Genomic DNA, 21206 nt, shown 5'->3' with positions numbered 1-21206 from the left:
AGGCCGTTCTGAGTGGGCACCAACAATGACGTTCTTATCTAGGTCGCTGACCTGGTCACAGAGTGGTCTCAATCACTGTCTCATGCCAACAAGAGTCCACAGTGAACCTCCACGAAAGAGAACGCGTATCATAGTCAGTCTCCTTTTTTATCAATCAACTCGCCCATCGGCACCTTGTAAGGCGCATTATTATCGCTTTGACGGCGGCCTCGGCACCATTGCCAAATACGAACCGACACTAACCATGTCGGGTAAGTCGTCGGCTATCTTTCCTAGACCAGCCATTCCGCATTATCGCCGCAACTTCTCGCAAGGCTGAGTCACCTAACACGGAATTGATATCCTGGACACAGTGTTCATCCCTGATATCAACCACCATTCATGCCTGCTCCGAGCACTTAAAGGGTCTGGTATCCCTTGACATGCTCTTTTGAGTCGACTACAGTGCCAAATCCACCATGCCAACCGCCAAGGGCATCGTGGTCTTCTCCGGCGGTAGCGCTGCCAACTCTCTCGTCGATGTCTTTGAAGCCGTCCGCGAAAGCAAAGACTGCCCTCTATCCTACATCATTCCCATAAGCGACAACGGCGGCTCCTCTTCCGAGTTGATACGTGTCTTTGGAGGACCGGGAATCGGAGACGTGCGAAGTCGACTGGTCCGTTTGATTCCCACCGATCCGCCCTCGACCGAACGGTCGGCCATCTCCAACTTGTTCAATCACCGGTTGTCGTCCTCGTCCTCGACGGACGCGGCGGATCAATGGCAGAGCATAGTCTGGGGCACGTCTGAACTCTGGCACGGCATCCCGTCGGCGAAGAAGGAGTTGATCCGCTCGTTTCTCAACCTGCTGAACCTCGAGATCATGAAGCGAGCGAGGCCTTCTTCCACTTTCGACTTCACGTCTGCCAGTGTCGGCAATCTGTTTCTGACTGGCGCGCGGCTCTTCAGTGGCAGTTTTGAATCTGCAATCTACTTGTTGAGCAGCCTGTGCGCCATCCCCGACGGGGAAGTGCGAGTGATACCCAGCATCAATTCCAACTTCTCGCATCACATTGCGGCTGGCCTGGCCAACGGCGAGATTATAGTGGGACAGAACAACATCTCGCACCCTGCGGCCAAGACCGCCCTGGAGATGCCGACAGTGTCGTCTTCAAATTCTCCGTCCGATTTTCGTGCCCGCCACCATTCTGAGCACTCTGAGGAGATCGAGGACGCTCATTTGCCCGGGACTCTCCCGACGCTACGGCAGCGAAACATCAAATTCAGCAAAGACCTGGACCAAGACCTCCCAGCCCGAATAGAGCGAATATGGTACATCAATCCCTACGGGCAGGAAATGCTACCCCCGGCCAATCCACGAGTAATCTCGGCCATCAACCAATCCCAAGCTATTATATACTCTATAGGCTCCCTCTACACTTCAATTCTTCCGTCCATTGTCCTCAAAGGAGTCGGAGAGGCTCTGAGCTCGACCTCTGCCCGACATAAAATTCTCATATTGAATGGATCCTTGGATCGCGAGACAGGCCCGAGTTCGGATCCTTTTTCTGCATTTGACTTCGTGGAGGCAATCACCCGTGCTTGCGAACAGTCCCAGGGACGTCTACCGAGAACTAAGCTTCACACTTCGCGGTCAGCCGACACATTGAAGACGTCGGCGCCATCAAGTCCTGCAGCTGCACGACACGGTGAATTCCTTTTCCCCGGCACAAACCGCCCCTCGCGTGATGGTGCTCGAGACTCGATTTACCGCAAGTACGTGACCCATGTCATTCACCTGACTGGAGAAGGCACCCCACATGTCGACCGAGATCATCTCGCGTCTCTTGGGATCGACTGCTTGAAGCTTTACGGTCGTAAGGGCTCAAAAGGCCAGATGTACTACGATTCGCAAGCTCTGGTAGGCGCGATCGAAGCAATCCTGGGCAAAAGGGGGGATGCTATGGCCCTGAGCAGAAGCCGGCGAAATACCGTTGATGCCAACGCCTTGTCTCAACTGCAGGAAGCAAGGACAAATGCTCGAATAGAGGCCCTGAAGACTCCGTGAGACAAATCCCGACCGTGAAGATCATAGCTTGCCGCTCCTGTTACGCAACCATGCGACAAATGGTAGCTTCCATTCAACTCTTCGAAGGCTGTCATGAAAGATATCGAAGTCCACTTTCTGCAGACGATCGAGCCACAGCTGAGTGCTGACAGATGGGCCCATTATTACACCGAAACCATTGCTGATCTCTTCCTTGGTCCTGTCGGCAGACATCTTGGCACCAACTTCGTGCTTGTCGTATTCATGACCTTCATCATGCATGTGTTCAAATTCGTGACCAGGACCTTGATTTTCCCGGATGCCTTTGAGCATGGCACGGGCAGTTATGAGATGATCGGAGGCACGGGTGGCCACCGCGAAAACCGCATCGCGGAGACCGGAAGCGTTTGCTCCATTTCGAAAGATATCTTCTTCTTGGACACCACTTTGGGACATGACGTCCAAGGGTAGCGTTATAACGCCCTGTCGTTCGCGGGTAGGAGCGCCGCCTATTCCGGGGGGGTTATTAGAATGCATGTTAGGTGGAGGGGGGAAAGCTAGCAATGGCACTCCACGGAGCACAGCCACTATCCCAGCTGCCTTCCCAATGTGAGAAGCCAAATGATCCACGGTCAGAGAATTCAGAGGAAACGCCGACAGAGTTAGATATAGAAGTGTCGAATAAGTTGATTCGGCATAGGACTCGAGCTCAGCCAAGTTGGTGAAGCCGGGATGCGTCAGCTTCCTATCTCGGGCTGTGATGATGCGATGAAACCAGGTTTTGTTGAGCCTATATCCTTGCTTTAGATATGAACCAAGCAATATGGCCACAGGTTCTAACGGAGGCGCAAGATTAAAAGTCTTGTCGATGGTGTCCCGCCAGAATTGCATCCTCATTGCTCCGATCTGTGGCATTGACACCACGTCAGGTATCCTGGCCAATTCGATATTAAAGGCGCGGATAGCAAAATACGCTGGAAGCATGTGCGGTTGAATGAAATGGGCCAGAGTGTATGATGGCGAGTCATAGTTCCTGGTACATTCAATGAGCGACCAGCCCCAAAGTATCCATAGTGTGTTTGAGCTTACCGAACAAGATTTGAGCAATAACCTTGCGCCTTTTTCACATCCGGCGAATCTGGATCGAGCGAAAGCGACATCCTCGTACTTGCCGTAAACGTGCGGTATCTCGGACTAGATCCCCCACAACCTAGCTGTCGCACTGACAACAAGGCTCGGCCATGCTTTCCAGCAAGAGCCATGTTGAAGTTTTCTGTGTACTTGCTCCCACTGCCCGACTCCTGGTGTTGACTCCTCAGCTCAGGGTTGTGGCCATTTCGCCAACCAAGAAATTTAAGGGACACACATTCTGAGTCCCATGCCCAAAGGCTGTCGGTGTGAAAAAACAAGGGCTAATGTGATTTATGATTGTACTGACTGGACGAAACGCTCTTAGAGCTTGTGGAGAAACAATAAATTGGCTCATCATGACGTGAAACCTGGATTCGCATCACGTGCGGGCGCGTCAAATCAATTAACGCGTTTCGTTTCCACGTTGAACAGGATCTTTTCCCTCCGCCACTGATATTGGAAAACTGGACGCTCCCATGGACATTGATGTACGCCCGCGAAAGAAGAGACGCTTTTTCGTCGATGATCCTGAGGCTCTCCCTGAACATGCTTCCTCATCCGTAAATGCGTCTAGCAGACCAACATCCGCCACCTCATCTACCGGTCACGACTTCGAGTCCTGTCAAACGAACCCCACGGACGTCCAAAGCGCTCTCGACAACGAGAAGCCTCATGCCTTTGACATCGACGTATTCCGCGCGTTTGTCGGAGAAGATGTTTCTCAGGATGTCGTGGACAAGGTTGAGGCTGCGTCTAATGGCAATCTCGAGCGAGCAATCAATATGTACTTGGACGGGTCATGGAAAAATGCTACCGCGGTACAGACAAGGACATCACTTCCTTCGAGGAGTGTAGATTCTTGGCTGAGTGCACCTACTTCCTCCAACAGCCTTCCCACCGCACTACCACAGGCCACATGGAAAGACGTCACCTCCAAGACAGCATCCCTCGCCACGATGCCCACTGAACGGTATGTTGGGTCATTTGGTGTGGGAGCATGGATGACAAAAAGCGGCACACACCTGTTGGCACACGGTGAATCGGTGAGGATAGAGAGGTCAAAGATCGCTCCTAAGACAAAAATTGGAAGAGGTGGGAAATTGGTGGCGGTGATAGGCCGGAATCAAAAGTCAGACGTGATCACTCGGTTTACAAATGTAAAAGGTGAAGAGCTGGGTCGTCTGCCCGAGGAGACGGCTTCTTGGGTATCGACTTTGCTGGACCAGAAGATTTGCCGCTTCGAGGGAACCTGCGTTTTCGCGCCTGATCGTGTTCGAGTCAACGATACAATCTACCTGCAGCTTCGTGCATACCTCCTCAAAACAGCTTTTGAGGCAAATACCTTTGTCAAGCCAAAGGATGACAACCGCGCCACGGGTTTTTTCGAAGAGAAGGAGAGCAGCGACGAAAAAGACCTTCGATTACGGCAAGTGGCTCTGGTCAAACTCTTTGAAGAAGTCAACCTCGATCCAACTACAAGCAGCGAGACAACTTCCAAGCACAAGAAGCAAGGTCTACTCAGAGCTGCTGAAATGGCAGAGCAGTACGACAAAGACAAAGAAGCGAAGAGCAAGTCAGGCATGTCCACTCCCATCTCTGAGGACGAGGAGGGTGAAGAGTTGGAGGAAGATCAACTCGATACCCTCTACCGGAAAGCACAGTCGTTTGACTTCAACACCCCAGAAGCTGAACCGGCACCAACTTTCCAATTAGACCTACGGAAATATCAGAAACAGGCCTTGCATTGGATGCTTAGCAAAGAGCGAGACGAAAAATCCGACAAGCAACAATCAATGCACCCGCTTTGGGAAGAGTATACTTGGCCCACCAAGGACGCAAACGATGAACTACTTCCCGTTGTCGAAGGACAAGACAAGTTTTATGTCAATCTCTACTCCGGGGAAATCAGTCTTGACTTCCCCGTCCAGGAACAAAACTGTTTGGGCGGCATTTTAGCCGACGAAATGGGCCTGGGCAAGACAATCGAGATCTACAGCCTGATCCATTCCAATCGTTCACGAATTGACCTGGAAGCTGCTGGTCAGGCCATGACATCCGTCAACCATCTTCCCAGGCTGCCTCAAACATCTACATCAGTCGAAGTGGCACCCTTCACGACGTTGGTCGTGGCACCTATGTCCTTACTGGCACAGTGGGAGAGTGAAGCTGTCAAATGTTCGAAACCTGGCTCTCTAAGGACTATGGTCTACTATGGCAGCGAGAAGTCGGTCAATTTACAGACCCTGTGCTGTGCCACAAATGGTGCGTCTGCTCCAAATGTCATTATAACGAGTTACGGCACCGTACTCTCAGAGTTTGGACAAGTTTCAACTGCTGGAGGAGATCGCGCGTCTCATGGTGGCCTCTTCTCCGTGGACTTTCATCGGGTTATTCTTGACGAGGCCCACACGATCAAGAATAGGCAGGCCAAAACGTCCAAGGCGTGTTATGAGATCAAGGCGAAGCATCGATGGGTTTTGACTGGGACACCCATCGTCAATCGCCTGGAAGACTTGTTCAGCTTGGTTAGATTCCTCAAAGTTGAACCTTGGAGCAACTTCTCCTTTTGGAAGACATTCATCACAGTGCCCTTTGAGTCCAAGGAGATTGCACGAGCTCTCAATGTCGTTCAGACTGTCTTGGAGCCCCTGGTGCTGAGAAGAACAAAGGATATGAAGACCCCCGAAGGCGAAGCGCTTGTGCCACTTCCTCCTAAGTCCGTCATTGTTGAAGAAGTCGAACTCTCGAAGACAGAACGGGAAGTATATGATCTGATATTTACGCGGGCCAAGCGCGCGTTCAATGAGTCCGTCGCGGCCGGCACTCTCTTAAAATCATACACGACAATTTTTGCACAGATCCTACGCCTGCGGCAGTCTTGCTGTCATCCTGTGCTGACTCGGAACAAGGATATTGTGGCAGATGAAGAGGACGCTGCAGTTGCGGCTGCGGCTGATGAAAACGGGTTTGCCGACGACATGGACTTGCAAGATCTCATAGACCGTTTTACCAAAGACAGCGACCTTGCAGAGAAGGAAAACCCCACATCGAGGGACCCAATCACCACGTTCACTACCAATGCTTTGCGCCAAATTCAGGAGGAATCAAGTGGAGAATGTCCCTTGTGCTTTGAAGAGCCAATGATTAACCCTGCCGTCACTACTTGCTGGCACAGTGCCTGCAAAGAGTGTTTGGAGAAGTCGATCGCGGTCCAGACGGACAAAGGAGAAGTCCCTCGCTGCTTTTCATGCAGAGAAGTTATCAATCCGAGAGATGTCTTTGAAGTTGTTAGGCACAACAGTCCGCCTGTGTCCTCTGATCCTGAAGGAGACATGTATGCAGCTGATGAGAATGTGACGAGACCTGGCAAGATTTCACTCCGTCGATTACATCCATATTCACCATCTGCTTCAACATCAGCGAAGATAGCGGCGCTGCTGCATCACCTGTCCGCGCTACCCCGGGCTACCAAAGCGGTGGTGTTTTCGCAGTTCACGTCCTTTCTCGACCTTATTTCTCCACAACTTACCAAACACGGTTTCTCGCACCTGCGATTCGATGGCACCATGTCACAGAAGGTAAGAGCACAGGTCATTCGAGCGTTCAACGCAGAAAATGCATCCGACCCCAAAGCTCCTCGCATCTTGCTGCTCTCTCTCAGGGCTGGTGGAGTGGGTTTAAATCTTACGGCGGCGAGTCGGTGCTATATGATGGACCCGTGGTGGAGTTTTGCAGTTGAAGCACAGGCGATCGATCGGGTGCACCGCATGGGTCAGACACAAAAAGTGGAGGTGATCAGGTTTGTGACCAAGGAAAGTATTGAAGGAAGAATGCTTCGTGTGCAAGAGAGGAAGATGGCGGTCGCTGGAAGCCTGGGTGTGGGCCAATCAGGGGGAGGAGAAAATGAAGAGGAGAGGAAGAAGAGGCGGATCGAGGAGCTGGAGATGTTGCTTGGCTGAGTTGAGAACCGGTCTTAGCCGTTCTGGAAGAGCCCTTTTCCGATGTGATAGATGTTGACCTGACAATTGATGCAGGGTTAGTCATACAGTGTACAGGCGAAAGGAGGTAAGGAGATAACCTGGTGCAATCTCCTTGTAAAAAGCAGTCTCTCGCGTCGCCGAACACAGGGCGTTTTGTGGCGTTAGTTCCGTGCAGCACCCGAGCGATATGTAAAGTAAGGAGCAATTGTTGCATGTGAGAGAGACGACACGTGACGAGAATAGACAGGAAAATAGGGCGAATCCCTATGACATCATCTTCATTGCCCTTGTCCGGCACTCACGGTTACGTTCTTCCGTTGACAGGTCAGACAGTCCTGGCTACTCGGTGCTACTGCAGGTACACGACAGCTTGGTCAGCAACAAACCGCCGAGGTCATTTAGGCAACGGCGAAGAAGTCCAGTCGGAAGGGCAGACGCGCCGCTTTGCACCGCCGACAATGGGGTTGAAGCGGCCGCATTCTGGAGACAAAGACCACCCATCCAGGGTCGTTGAGGTCAAAGATCTGGTATCAATCAATTGCGACCCGAAAGGCATTTCTTCGGCTTGCACTTACTTCATCATACAAAAGATGGAGTAGTGGGAGGTTTTCCGAAACGTCTCTTGTCCTGCCAGGTATAAAAAGAGGAGGAGGACCTTGCCCTGTCATCTTTGAGATATCAACAATCCCTTCCCAAACAAAACAGCCTCACAAATCTAGAACACCCTGAAAACATATAGCACGAAAATGTCAGGCCTCAAACCTCTTGTTCTCTTGACTGGACCCAATGGGTTCGTGGGAGCTCATGTCCTCTCCACACTCATCGGCCACCAATATCGTGTCCGGGGCACCTTGCGCTCCCTTTCCAAATCCCGCTTCATCGCAGACAAATATCCCGAAGCCATCAAATCGGGTGACCTTACCTTTGTTGAAGTGCCGGACATCCAAGCCCCCGGCGCGTTGGACCGCGCGGTTGAAGGAGTCGACTATATCTGTCACGTCGCCAGCCCCTATTTTACGTCTTCCACCGACCCGATCAAGGAGCTGGTGGAGCCGGCCGTCAACGGTACTCGAAATGTAGTGTCTTCGGCGTTGAAGTCCACGACACTGAAGAGGATGACCATTATGAGCTCTTTCGCCAGCGTCGTGGATCTTTCCAAGAATCCGCGACCAGGATACAAGTACACCTCAGACGATTGGGATCCGGTCACCATGGAGGAAGCAGCAAAAGATGGATTTTACGGCTATCATGCTTCCAAGACCTTTGCTGAACGAGCAGCGTGGGACATGTGGCGAAGCGCAAGAGAGAAGGGCGAGGTCACATGGGATCTCGTGACTTTCTGTCCGCCAATGGTGTATGGGCCTCCGATCCAGGAGGTAAACGTTGCGAAAGGAATCGATGGGTTGAACACGAGCATCAAGAGGCTTGTCACCTCAATCCAGGGCAAGGACCCAAGCTTTGCGCCAAAGGTCGCAACTCCAGGGCTGCCTGCGTGGGTGGACGTGAGAGATGTGGCGGAAGCGCATTTGAGAGGTCTACAGTTGGAGAAGGGTGTGAGTGAGAGGTTTCTTCTCTGTGGAGGAGTCAACTACTTTGAGGACGGGCTGGCTGGACTAAGGGCGAAAGGAGAGAAAGGCCTGGGAGAGGAAGGTGCACATTGCGATGCGCGAAACCATTTCAGCATCGACAGAAGCAAAGCAGAGCATGTGCTGGATCTGAAGTTTACGCCATTTCAGAATACGGTTGAGGATTCGTGGGAGGCTGTCAAGAAGCTGGGCCTGATTTGAAGCATGGAAGCATTTGCAGAGGACGGGTTATTGACAATCATTTGGTATGGTTGACAAGGCGTTATCAAGCCGGGGGTTAACCGGTTCAAATGAATTCAAGCATCGTCTTTCTATTCGCGGTAGTGACCGCCATTCTCTTGGAGATCCTTTGTGCTGAGCAGTGTTCGTATGCAGTCACATTTCTCTTTGTCAGGCCCAGTTGTTCAATTTCAGCTGCGAGTCAAAACTAGTCAGGCATGCGATGCTCGTCCGAAACTGGCGACATTCGACGATACAGGTTGCTGAGAAGATTCTCCTAAACGGGAATCATGCATGATTTGTCAGATGTCTGTGGGCCAGTGAGAGGAGGCACAGAGGTCTGGGAGGGTTGAGATTTCGCTTTCCGATGGGGATCGCTATCGAGATCTGCATCTGGACAAGGGCACGAGTTGGCTCGGAGGGGTGCGTGCAGAGATGTCCTCGCCGAGAGGACTATCGCGTACTCGTTGCGGTTTGCGCAGAGAAATTGAGACACAAAAAAAAGGTGCAAAGGCTGAAGGTTGGAGGTTTGAAGGTGAGCGAGGAAAATAGTTGAGCCTCGCACGAGAAAACGATCTCGCGCGGGGATAATTGAATGACATATGATCTCCATGTCTGACAAGGAGAATTACTGCCTGCGCCCCTCGGTTGGCCGCTAGCTATTGGTGGCATGCGCCATAAAAATAGTCTGTCAGACATTGGTCTCTCCTCTTCCTCCTGCGGCCACTAACCCCGTTGGAGTCTTCGCGCGATCGACTTTCGCGGTTGATGACTTTATCCGGGAATATCATCGCCACCACCACCATGCACGATGAAATACCATCCTCTCACTGTCTACTCTGCTCCGGCCTCTCCATCCCGTCGCCCTCGTTGCCAATTTCCACGTTCTGCGTTAGTCTTGCATCACAGAGCCCTCCGGCTACTGCTTCCGCATAGCTCCTGGTCCTCGATCTCGTCAGCAGTGCCCTCGTGTGGAACACAGAGCTCTAGGTCGAGGACCCGTGGTCGGCAAATGGTATGCTTAGCGGTCCCAGCCACACCCCAGGTATGATGTGTACTTGTAGAATGCATTGGAGGCGGGGTGCTAGGTACAGAAAGAGCTCCGATCCGCCGGCCTGATAGGTGGATAGGGACGTGTCGCACTGGGATGACAGTGACTGAGCTGCCAATGGTAAAAGCTTCACCGGACAGCTACCTACCTACGGAGTAGCTAGCCTCGTTGACACTCGCTGCTGAATACCATATATGAGACTGACGCCCCGAGGCCGAGTGCAACCAGCTTCTGTCCCACTCACCGACTGATAAGTTTTGCCCGGCCTCTCCGCTCGTTTTCTTGCTTGCTGCGCTTTTATCTACTCAACGTTCTTCCTGGGATCCTTCTCTCAGTCCCTCCTTCACACCAATTTCACGGTCGGGCACCGTTGTTACGACATATCCCATCCCAATCGGTGGCAACATCCACGACCTAGATATTTTCTGCGGCCTTCCTCTTCTCCAAGATGCATACTGACGTTCGGGCCAGAGAGCTGCATCACCCTATTCAGGTTGACCTTGCCTATTCCTCAGACTCGCAAAAATTATCTCAAACTGACCATGATCTGTGTCCAGCCGGAAGATGAATGGAAGCTCGAGCAAGGCCTTGCAGCCGCCGAGCTGCCCATCCGCGACCAGACTCTCCCTGAGGGTCAGTTTGTCGAAGACGTAGCGCTCGACGAAGAGATCATCAAGGAGCTTGAGGAGGCTCGAGAATATCTCGAAAAGGAGGACATTGATCCCAATCTGGTGTTCGCCGAAGAACGTGAGGGCTGGCACGGGTGAGCATCTGCATAATTCCGGTCCCCAACCAACCAACCCCAACTGACAGGCGAATGCTAGATACATCGAATGGGAACAATATCCGGAGAAGAAGGCGCTTGCGCACAAGATCATGATCACCAACAAATTCCCTCCGCCGCCCGAGTTCCAGCTGGGTCCTATTCCGAACACAAACCCTGTCCTGGAAGGTGTTCGCTGGAAACAGTGGCACAAGGCCATTGGAGGCCCTCTGACCTCTGTCCCCGAAGAATCATGGCTGCGAGTGATCCAGGAGAAGCACCCCGAGATGCTGCACTTGTTGCAGTTCCCCTACAACGGTGAACCCCCAAAACGCCTGGTCACTGCCAAACCAGTCACCCCGAACCCGTTGCATTTCATCAGAAACCACGGTGGAATCCCTGACATCGATGCGGACGCATGGGAGCTTAAACTCGATGGTCTGGTCAAGCATCCCCGTACTTTTACTCTAAAGGATCTCCAGAACGAAGAGATCTTCCCGCGGATGGAGAAAATGGTGACCATCCAATGCTCTGGTACGCGTCGTATCGAGCAGATTCAGATGTACGCGGGCGAGGGTGACGAGATGATCAACGCACCCTGGGCAGAAGGAGCCATCGGCACGGCTCGCTATGTAGGCGTCTCGCTCAAGAAGGTCATTAAGCAGTGTGGCGGCATGGCCGACGGCGGGAAACATCTTGAATTTCACGGGGCGGACACCTACTTCAAGCAGAACGAGGTCATGAATTACCTGGTCAGCGTGCCGTGGTCCAAAGTCAAGGCCAACGAGGTCATGCTCGCGTGGGAGATGAACGGTGAGCCTCTGCCCAAGATCCACGGTTACCCTGTGCGTCTAGTTGTCATGGGCTATATCGGCGCCCGCTCCGTGAAATGGGTCTACCGCATCCGCGCGCTCCCCCACCCGACCAGGGCCCCCGTCCAGAGCAAGGAGTACCTGTACTTCAACCAGCAGGTGGGCAAGCACAACCAGCTCCCGGTGATGGGGATCCAGATCCAGGAGATGCCCGTGTCCAGCGCCATCATGTCACCGTGGACCAAGCAGGTCGTGGTGCACGAAGGCAAGATCGCATGCAAGGGCTGGGCCTACTCGGGCGGCGGTCGATGGCCTGAGCGAGTTGAGCTCTCAGCCGACGGCGGCTTCTCGTGGTACTCTGTTCCGAACGAGAACCTCTCGACCAAACACAAATGGGCGTGGCGGACCTGGGAGTTCGACCTGCCCTGCGACGTGGAGGGGTGGATCGAGATTGTCGTGCGTTGCTGGGACAACAGCCTCAACACGCAGCCGCTCGAGGTGCGCAACTCGTGGAACTGGGGCCTGCATGTGACGTCGTCGTGCCACCGCGTCAAGATCTACAGCGTCAACAAGAGCCGGGAACTGACGCGCAAGAGGATCGAGGACTTTGCAAAGAGGGGCGAGTCGCTCGTGCCCATCACCCGACCGACGGAGTTCCAGACCATGACTCCGGACGAGTACGACGAGTGGTGGTCCAAACACGATCCTCGGGACGTGGATGAATGAGACCGCCACCCCTAGACAAGGGAAGTCTTATCTAGCGGCCGCGCAATCTTGGACGTCACTACACTTAATCATAAAGATGCCTATGCCGTGCGATAGGGATGGTACTTAGGAGTCAGTGCTAGCACGGGGAGATGAAGGAAAGAGAAAGTGGTGGGGACTGCGATGCTGACGACTACGGAGACAAGGACCTAGCATAGAAACTGAAGTATCCATCGTACTTATGATATCAATACCGAATTTAAGTTTATCATCTTATCATAACGTGCGCGCGAGAGGGAGAGAAGGGGGGGGGAGGAGTTGATATTTAATTCTTCGCTGGACGGACAGTTCTCGACTGGATCTTCACAGCCTGGCACGACTTTTCGCAATCATCAAGGAACAACGACAAAAGACATCAAATATTTCGAATCGATGAGGGACTGCCTGCTAGCTAGCTATTAAGCTGCTGCTGCAGCCTCGTATCCTTGCTCCATAAAAATAGAATACCCATGTACCTAGCTAGGTATGCCCTGCGAAGGAAGTAAAAGCACCGGAGAATTTCTCTCGAGACTCAAGACACCAACAACAACATGACAAGGGAGTAGAGACACCGTTGACCGAATCCATAACGTCGACGACCCAAAATCCGCATACGCTTTTTCATGCTTCGGGTCCGTTTGTCCCCTCGTATCAAAAAAAAATGCTTCGCTGTCAAAGTTGAATCATGCTGGGGGGTATCATCAATACTTTCTGTAGTTGGAAACAAACAAAAATGCAAAATAGGCCGCCCCTAAGCCGTACACCCTCAAGAGTGTCGGCGAAAGTGTTGAAAATCAAAATATGTTCGTGAATCGTATCGTTCCAGTTCGTGTAGTGGATCGAAGTGTGTGACGCACTCCAACGGGAGATAGCGAACGGATTGTAGCACAAATTGGATTCGCTACAGTCAGTTGCTTGCGAGACATCTTCATCCGCGTTGCGAATTCGACGAGGTCCCTTCTCCATAATCTTCGGCAGGACCACTTTGCTCATTATTCCGAGACTCGCTTGTAGATCGCAGCGCATATTGGGGCGGCTCTGCACCCAACTCATCGTTCGTCATGCCACCCAAGTGCCGTCTAGGAGGACTCAATCTCCGCGACGATCCCTCGCCGTTTGAATTGTCTCTCGTCAAATGATGGGGTCGGTCACGCATGGGAAGCCCCATATTACTAGCCCGAGGTGATGATGGTGGATTGGAGTGTTGAGAGTGCATCGTTTCCAGGTCTTCGTACTCGAGCTCTGGTCCGTGGTAATCTTCCATAATGGCGCCACCCCAGGCACCATCATTTCTATCCGAACTGCCATATCCTGGTGGGCTCGGGGGAACATCTTCGTAGACAGGCGGCATTTCTTCATCCCAGCTGATGCCCATGCCTGCACGTTCGGTGACTATCAAGCCGAACTGCATTCTCAACACACGTGCAGCGCCAGTGGGAGTAACCAGAGAGGGGTTCTTATTCGGGCAGAACTCTTCCGCAACAATCAACTCGAGCACCAGGTTGTGCTTGACTTCGATCCCTGAAGCAGACTCGACATCGCAAGTAGCCCTGTGGCTCGATTTGGTGGCGAGAGACGCTTCGAATTCCATGGTGATTTCTCCGCCAATGGTATCGAAGTCAGTTTTCCAGCCGCCTTTCAGCTCATCATTCCCCAGCACTCTTGTTTCAGAGTGCTGGATCGACTTCCCTTCACTGACTTTGTGGGCATGTTTGGCGCATGGCGTCGAGGTGACCTTGGAATGCTCTTCGATCCGCCAAGCCATTTTCCTCAGCCGCCATCGAACCTGGCTTTCGGCTTTCTTCTCCACGACGCCACTCATCGACATGGTGACAGGGAAGACTCCAATGGGATGGACGATGGGAGGCAGCTGAACGCGGCCAGTGAGATTTGTCGGTGGGAAAATTCGGATGCTGGACTTGTCAGGGCCGGGTTGAATGGCGCGAAGAAGGGTGAGCGGATGGTTCAGGACAATCTTCTCGCCATGAGAAGTGGTTGCGGTAGCCACGAGTGAGTATTGGATCGATGCCAATTGAGACTGTGTGGAGGCAGGAAGTTGACCAGGAAACAGATAAGAGTAGGGGAATTGGTTGTCATTGCTCGCGTAAAATGTCTTTGGTTCGGAAAGAAACTCCCACTTCTTAATGTCTTCGACTTTCTCGCTGCAATCTCTGCAGTCTTTACCGACGGGCTTCTTGGTAGTCGTGGTTGCTCGCAGGACCATAGTGAACTTCTCTAATCGAAGCTCGCGCGCGGGGTCGTCAATGAGCAACTTCAGGCGACCCGATAGCAAGGCTCCTGTGGACGTGCTCGGAGTTCCGAAAAGTACTAGAGGAGGGGATTCGATGACCATTTCAAAACGACCCGGCTGAGTGGCAACGACTCTGGGCGAGTGACCCGAAGTTCTGTCCTTGGATTTGCTGGCATGACGACCGGTCAGCGAAAGACGTTTCTGATTTCGTGAGTCACGATCTTTGAGTTCCTCATGTTTCTTGTCCTTCTTTGGATGGAGTAGGGATTCCATTGAGAAAGAGGGTCTTCTTGAGGATGGGTTGGAGGGAATTTCGAAGTGGTTGGCGGTCAATTTGCGATGTAGCGCATTGACGACGTCGTTGACAGTACTGGGTGCTTGTCGTGGAGAGGTGGCGGTACCGTGGTGAACTTGGATGCGCGATGGCATGATGCTGCCACTAAAAAAATGGACAACTAGAGTGGGTGACGCAACGCGCGCAGAGCGGGACACCAAATGCTCGCGAAACACGTAGGCGAGTTCGGAGAGAGGAAGGTGAGTGGGGGGCGTTAGGGGGATGAGGTAGCCGGGGACAAGGGCTTCAGTTGCCAGATACAGGAAGACTCTGGAGAGGCAAAGGGAGCCACATGTACCCGCGCCTTTGTCTGTGCCTGCGCCTGCGCCCGATGCCTCTAAAATTTCTTGTTGGCGCCAAAAAGTCCGGGGGATGTGCAGGTGGCTCGATGTCGTCTTCGATCTTCTCCGACTTGATCTGGTGATATTGAACTTGACAAGTTTTCTTGCGTGAGAGAGCGGAAGAAGTTACCAAAGGTTGAATGAGAGACTGTCGAAGAAAACTTTTTTTTTGAAGTCATGAGCCACATGTGCCTGTCTTTGTATGTTCGGCCGTGTTGGGCGCTCAGTGACCAAAAGAGCAGGGCTATGAATAATGGAAACTCGATCAGGTCAAGATCAAGCGCAGCTACTGCAACCCGGAAACCATCAAGTCTCTTTGTTGTCCTCGTTTTTCCTCATGCCACTGCTGGTACGACCGTGGTCCACCGCCTGGATCTTTGCACCATTCCTCCCAACTTCTCCGTGAAACCTGATGATAGATGAGCCAAAGCTGACATCACGGACATCGCGGACACCTTCTCTTTGGGAGATTTGTTCCGCCAAACAGTGAAGCGAGTTGGGTGAGTTTCATCGCCGATTGGGTCAGACTTGTCTCCGTCCACACGCAATTCAAGCGCCAACTGTTGACATCCGTGTGATTCACAGGGCAGCTGACTACTCTCTACGGTTTAGGTACTGGTGGAAGACCTTGTACGAGGCGTCGCCGACGAATCCCTGCTCTTCCTGCTCCCCCCTGGCCACCGCCATCGCCTCAAGCAAACCGCTTCCAAGTACCCGGACTAGCAAGAATCCAATAATGGCACCTAGAAAACGCCACTCTTGCTGTACCCCGCAAACTTGGACAAAACATGATTGATTCCTTTGCTGCCTCTACTCGGTACGTCGACCCCTCTCTTGACCTTGGTTATAGAGTTTTAGATGTTCAAAATTTTCCGGCACGCGCGGATCAGGGCTTTCGATCAGCCTTTGGGCAGCAGCCAGGACCTGGCTCCTATTGTGTGTCGCAATGTCTGGGTGACGAGGACACGGTCGCTATTACCAGCGGGCTAAAAAGAGAAGTCAAAATACCTGTACAAGTAGGGTGACATTTGCGCGACTGACTCAGATCATGTCGCCATTTTGGCTCGTGCGCACACCGTGCTACAGAAAAATTTTCCATGTGTCGACGGAGAAGGTGTTCCGCTGGATCTCACCCTGCTGGTAACTTCGCCGTTATTACTCCATCATTACTCGATGGAATCCACTGCAAAATCCAATGCCAACGCCTTATGTGGCCCGCGAGCCTCCCAACTGATTTTTGTTCGTACCACGGAAATTTTCACTGTTTCGCACCAGCAATAATACCGTCGGGCTTCTCCGACCCCTGTCAGACCCGCGCAAATGGCCACTATGAGCGGCCCGAAGTCCAGACGCGGACTCGGCGGGAATGCTGGTACCAGCAGGTCGTCCATTTTTTCAATGATTTCGTACCATGTCGTGATTCCGCTCCAATAACCAGGTGGATTCTAGAAGCAACTTAGCCCGCGATCTGACACTTCTCCTGCGCTACCTTGAGCACGTTCCAAGAATGACATCCGCGGCAGGCTGCGTCCTTGTACGACCAGGCCAAGGCGCCTTTCAACATGTGTTGGTCACACGGGAAAAGGGGTACATTTCTCAGCTTCTCCGCCATCTCCGGGGCATGGACACGGACATGACTTGTTGCAAATTTCAAAAACCCTGTCTAGTCGAAATGGCGACTTCTAGCCTTTCCGTTGCTATTGATCGCGTGCTCTCTGCTGTCGACCATCACAAAATCCCGTACCCGTACCACCAAGCATAAATCCCTGGCCCTGCCACTCCAGCCAGTGCCCCCAGTAATCCCATTTCAAGAACCGCCCAGACCCACAGCGTACCTACTCCTGGCGCGTCCTTCATGACTGCGTAGTACCCCTTGTCGTTGGTCAACTGGATCAAGTAACACCCCGCGACGTTCGCCGTGACCACGTAGATGATGGATCGGAGAAGGACAACCCAGTACTTCACCGAGGGCGGGACATTCGTGAGTGACGAGGGGAGGAGGTGACCGTGGAACAGAGCGATGAAGAAGGCGAGTGTGGGGAACGCGACGAAGACGGTCTGCATGATCAACGGCCGGAAGCGGACTTGTTCGGCGTACTGGTGCATAGCGAGCACGGAGAGGGTGAAGTGGACCGCGCTGAGCGACGACGCGAGCAGGAGCGTGTCGAGCCAGGGATATTCGCTTTCTAACGACGAAGACAGTGACCGCGGCACTTCCGACGAGTCCGACTCTGCGATGAGTTCTCCCCCTTTCCCAATCTTGACCTGCACAATGTTCTCCGGCTTGATTGCACCACCAGCATCACTGCCCTTGGCGCCACCAGACCCCGAGGACATCGTTGAGGCAAGTTGAGCCTGTCGTTCCGCGGCGATCTCGAGCAGCGTCTTTGTCTTGGCCTTGTTATGTTCTGGTGCCGTAGACCGATCTGGTTTTGAGAGCGGGATGTCATCCGCACTTTTGATCGCTTTGGCCGTCTCCATGGCCCGCCGCTGCTTGCGGTTCATGGTTTCACGACGTAGTAATCACAAGATTATAAGAAAAACGATACGAAACCAAAAGTGCTCGCCGTCGTTGCAATGTGTGTCGGAACCCCTTTCTCGCACCGGGCTTTTTGGAAGTGATATATGCTCTTCTCGAGGGTATCTGAAGAGCAATCGCCGGCGGATTTATTGTGGGGTTACTTATGTTGGAAAAGGGTGCACAGACCATGTAGGGAGGTAGGTCCGGTGGTTCATTGTAAGGGAGAGATGTGATGTCGTGAAATCGATGGGTTTGTCGTCTCTCACTGCCAAGAGACACGTACGCAGGCAGCCTTGCCCTTTTACATTGTCCACAGCCTCGTCAACCTCGGGGGCAATATGGTTCTTCGTCCTCATTTACGCAGACTCTGCCTGTTGCGACACAAGTATTACAAATAGAAAACAATGGTCTGCTAGTAGTGACTGTCAATCAAATCCTCTGTTCTATCTGACCTTGCCTATCTATACCTTCCGTCGTCGTGGCCGGGCATTCTTCTCCCTTCTCTTCTCCTTCAGCCTCCTCTCCTTGACCATGTGATCGACGCTTCTAATCTCCCTTTTCGCATTCCCGCCCGCTTGTTCTTCTCTCTCTTTCGCGCCCTTGGCCTTTTTCACTTGTTTCTCATAGTCCCCTCTCAGTCTATCCGGCTGTTTCGGTGCTCTTTGCGATTTATGCTGGAATGTCTTTACCCTGCTACCGGCAGAACCCACTCCGTTCGCGCTAACGCCCGAGTTCTTCTCTTCCTCACCTACTCTTCCCAGCCTGTTCACTCGATTCGCCTTCATCCACCGTTCAAAACGCCCGCTTCGAAAACTCGCAGCAATTTTGGCTCCAGACTCTCCCTTCACAAGTCTCTTGCCTGTCTTAGATCCATCCTCGTCATTGTCGCGCCTCACATACTTTTTATGCCTCTTGTCCCACCGCATGATGGCTCTGTTCTCTCCAAAAGTCTTGGACGATTCATCTGCTGCAAGATCCATCGTGGCCGTGCGCGCAGATTCCACAAAGCTGGTGCCCAAATTTGTATTGGAACCGGAGTGGACGCCGTAGGCGCGGTCAGAAGTAAGGTCATGTGTAGTGGGCTGGTAAGACATGAAGTTCTCGGGATCGCGAAAGTCACCATCCGTGCTGCGTAATCCAGAATTCGATGACTTTGGTGTTCGGGATTTCTTGGAGTATGGTTGAGAGAAGGTGATTTCCAGATCACTTAAAGAGGCTTCCGACATACCATCGACATCGTTGTCACCATCCATAAAACCTGACTCAACATTATCTTCTGCTGAGCTGAATAGATCGCTAGTTTGAGCAACTGCATCGTCTCCGAGTTCTGTCCGCGCGTGGGAAGCATCCGCGCCCTTCTGCTTCCTACTATCGAAGCCAGACCGAATCTTGCGAATAGCGTCCACCGCATCCTCGTTATTCTTTCGCCCGCCACGCCGAGCGCCAATTTCAAAGATGGATTCCTGAGGTCGGAAACCGCCCACACGTGCAAGCATTTTCTCTCTTTCAACTTCCATGTCATCTGTCGCATCGTTGAATAAAGAGTGCAGTTCTGACCAGCCTGGTGACGAGACAAGTTGTTTCGATCGTTTCGCACTTTCTGACGAGGCGGCGTTCCTCGTCCGTTGATATAGTTTCTCGCCCTTTGATGCCACATTTCGGAGAGCCGAGAGATCGGAATCACTTTCTAATGATTTTGTCACCCATTCGCAACCGGTCTGGATTGCCTCTCGTCGAAAACTGCCAACCACAACATCCTGTGCAAAGTTGACAAGGTCGCTGCTCGGTGCTCGACCAAGTACCAGTTTCCGGCCGAGGAAGAGTTGCAGATCTAGCAGATAGGGTGCATCGGAGTCTCTGACAAGACTATAACTCCAGCCCCTCTGGCCCGCTCGTGCAGTCCGTCCCACACGATGGACAAATATCTTTGGTTGCGAGGGAAAATCGTAGTTGATGACATTTGCGAGCACCGGGATATCGATACCCCGGGCTGCGACGTCGGTGACAACAAGGATATTTGTCTGACCACTCCGAAAACCCTGGACCTGGGATTTTCTGGCTGTTTGGTCGAGCGAGCCATAGACGTAGGAGACTGCATAGCCTGCCAGACGCAGTAGGCTTGCGATGTATTCAACGTGGTGCTTCGTGGCGGTGAAGACTATGGTGGAAAATGGGTTGTGACCAAGTTTATTGCTGCCGTTGTCTTCAGTTGTCTCGCGTTTCCTCTTCTTACTGCTCGATCTCTCTGTTGTCGCAGAAGTCGTGGTTGACGAGATCAACTGGGATCTTGTAGGCATTTTGATAATGTCTTGGAGGATATGAAGTAAAGCCCCTTCTTTTTCAGATGACTTCAAAGTGAAGAAGGCACTTTGTAAATCGGGGGATATTTTGCTGTCTGCATCAAGCCTGACCAACATGGGATCCTGTAATCCTGCCCGGGCGAACTCAACCAGTGACTTAGGTAGCGTAGCAGAAAACAGGAGAGTTTGCCGCGATGAGGGTAAGGCGTGTAGAATTTCTGTGAGCTGGGCTGCAAACCCCATTTCAAAGAGTCGATCGGCCTCATCAAAGACAACATACTTGACGCTCATAAGGTCCAGATTCATTTCGACCTTCAGGTGAAGGAATCTCCCTGGAGTGGCAATGATGATATCCGGGTTGTTAGACATGGCCGAAAACTGGTCTTCCAGGCTGTCACCTCCCACCAGAAGGATTGACCTGAGATCCGTGCCCTTGCCTAGCTCTTTTACCACTTGTAATGTCTGCAAAGCCAACTCTCTAGACGGCGACAGAATCAGAGCTCTGGCACCGACTTTCGTGCTGTGTACCTTGAGCTTTTCGATCATAGGAATGACGAAAGCCGCCGTCTTTCCGGAACCAGTCCTTGCCATACCCACCACGTCCTTTTCGCCGAGGACGAGAGGTATTGTCTTGCGCTGAATCGGCGTGGGAACAGAGAATCCTTTCCTCGTTATCGCTTTCAGCAGATTGGCATTGAGACCCATGGCTTGAAAACCACCACCTTTTTTCACAGTGCGCCCTTTCAGATTTGCACCTTTGCGATTCGATGCCGCTTGTTGAGCGGCGATGAAGGCCTCTTCGTCAACCCCGGAGTCATCTTCCATGACATCCAAGTTGTCCCCTTGCAAATCCCCATTTTGTCCGTTTGGAGAGTCCAACGTAGTTTCGAGGTCCCCTCCGAACAATGCGCTGCCAATGTCAAATTCGTTCTCTGAGCGGGCGGGCGAGCCCGATCTAGGAGGCATCGTGGCAGGAGAATCGAGACCTGTGCTTCAGAAATTAGTCATGTATGCGCATGTCCCTGGCAAAATACGCCATTTTGGTGGTGGCATCCAAGCAGATGCGGTGTACCTCGTAGATTTGCCTGCGATGGATATTATTCTAAAAATTATTAAATTACGATTTGCGCCTGGTGAGCTTATGAT

The 21206-nt window shown here is 52.4% G+C and overlaps 8 protein-coding genes across 8 annotated transcripts; 4 read left to right on the top strand and 4 right to left on the bottom strand.

Moving 5' to 3' along the window:
* Positions 1 to 458: 458 nt before the first annotated feature.
* Positions 459 to 2048, top strand: AYO21_01493 (hypothetical protein; the record flags this gene model as incomplete). Its single annotated transcript, XM_022651476.1, has 1 exon — positions 459 to 2048. One exon carries the CDS (start codon positions 459 to 461, stop codon positions 2046 to 2048), a length of 1590 nt encoding a protein of 529 aa, XP_022516449.1.
* A 21-nt stretch (positions 2049 to 2069) lies between these two features.
* AYO21_01492 (hypothetical protein) lies at positions 2070 to 3187 on the bottom strand (the record flags this gene model as incomplete). Its single annotated transcript, XM_022651475.1, has 2 exons — positions 2070 to 3060; positions 3117 to 3187. The coding sequence occupies 2 exons, from the start codon at positions 3185 to 3187 to the stop codon at positions 2070 to 2072; spliced, it is 1062 nt and encodes a 353-aa protein (XP_022516448.1).
* Positions 3188 to 3634: 447 nt separating this feature from the next.
* On the top strand, positions 3635 to 7117 carry AYO21_01491 (hypothetical protein; the record flags this gene model as incomplete). Its single annotated transcript, XM_022651474.1, has 1 exon — positions 3635 to 7117. One exon carries the CDS (start codon positions 3635 to 3637, stop codon positions 7115 to 7117), a length of 3483 nt encoding a protein of 1160 aa, XP_022516447.1.
* Positions 7118 to 7884: 767 nt separating this feature from the next.
* Positions 7885 to 8925, top strand: AYO21_01490 (hypothetical protein; the record flags this gene model as incomplete). The annotated part of the gene is made up of 1 exon (XM_022651473.1): positions 7885 to 8925. One exon carries the CDS (start codon positions 7885 to 7887, stop codon positions 8923 to 8925), a length of 1041 nt encoding a protein of 346 aa, XP_022516446.1.
* Positions 8926 to 10536: 1611 nt separating this feature from the next.
* AYO21_01489 (hypothetical protein) lies at positions 10537 to 12295 on the top strand (the record flags this gene model as incomplete). The annotated part of the gene is made up of 2 exons (XM_022651472.1): positions 10537 to 10757; positions 10819 to 12295. 2 exons carry the CDS (start codon positions 10537 to 10539, stop codon positions 12293 to 12295), a joined length of 1698 nt encoding a protein of 565 aa, XP_022516445.1.
* A 946-nt stretch (positions 12296 to 13241) lies between these two features.
* Positions 13242 to 14993, bottom strand: AYO21_01488 (hypothetical protein; the record flags this gene model as incomplete). Its single annotated transcript, XM_022651471.1, has 1 exon — positions 13242 to 14993. The coding sequence occupies one exon, from the start codon at positions 14991 to 14993 to the stop codon at positions 13242 to 13244; it is 1752 nt and encodes a 583-aa protein (XP_022516444.1).
* Positions 14994 to 16967: 1974 nt separating this feature from the next.
* AYO21_01487 (hypothetical protein) lies at positions 16968 to 17744 on the bottom strand (the record flags this gene model as incomplete). Its single annotated transcript, XM_022651470.1, has 1 exon — positions 16968 to 17744. One exon carries the CDS (start codon positions 17742 to 17744, stop codon positions 16968 to 16970), a length of 777 nt encoding a protein of 258 aa, XP_022516443.1.
* Positions 17745 to 18221: 477 nt separating this feature from the next.
* AYO21_01486 (hypothetical protein) lies at positions 18222 to 21026 on the bottom strand (the record flags this gene model as incomplete). Its single annotated transcript, XM_022651469.1, has 1 exon — positions 18222 to 21026. The coding sequence occupies one exon, from the start codon at positions 21024 to 21026 to the stop codon at positions 18222 to 18224; it is 2805 nt and encodes a 934-aa protein (XP_022516442.1).
* Positions 21027 to 21206: the final 180 nt, after the last annotated feature.

Source organism: Fonsecaea monophora (genome assembly GCF_001642475.1).
Source record: "Fonsecaea monophora strain CBS 269.37 chromosome Unknown Scaff5, whole genome shotgun sequence".
NCBI classification, from domain to species: domain Eukaryota; kingdom Fungi; phylum Ascomycota; class Eurotiomycetes; order Chaetothyriales; family Herpotrichiellaceae; genus Fonsecaea; species Fonsecaea monophora.
This window is presented reverse-complemented; position numbering and strand designations above follow the sequence as displayed.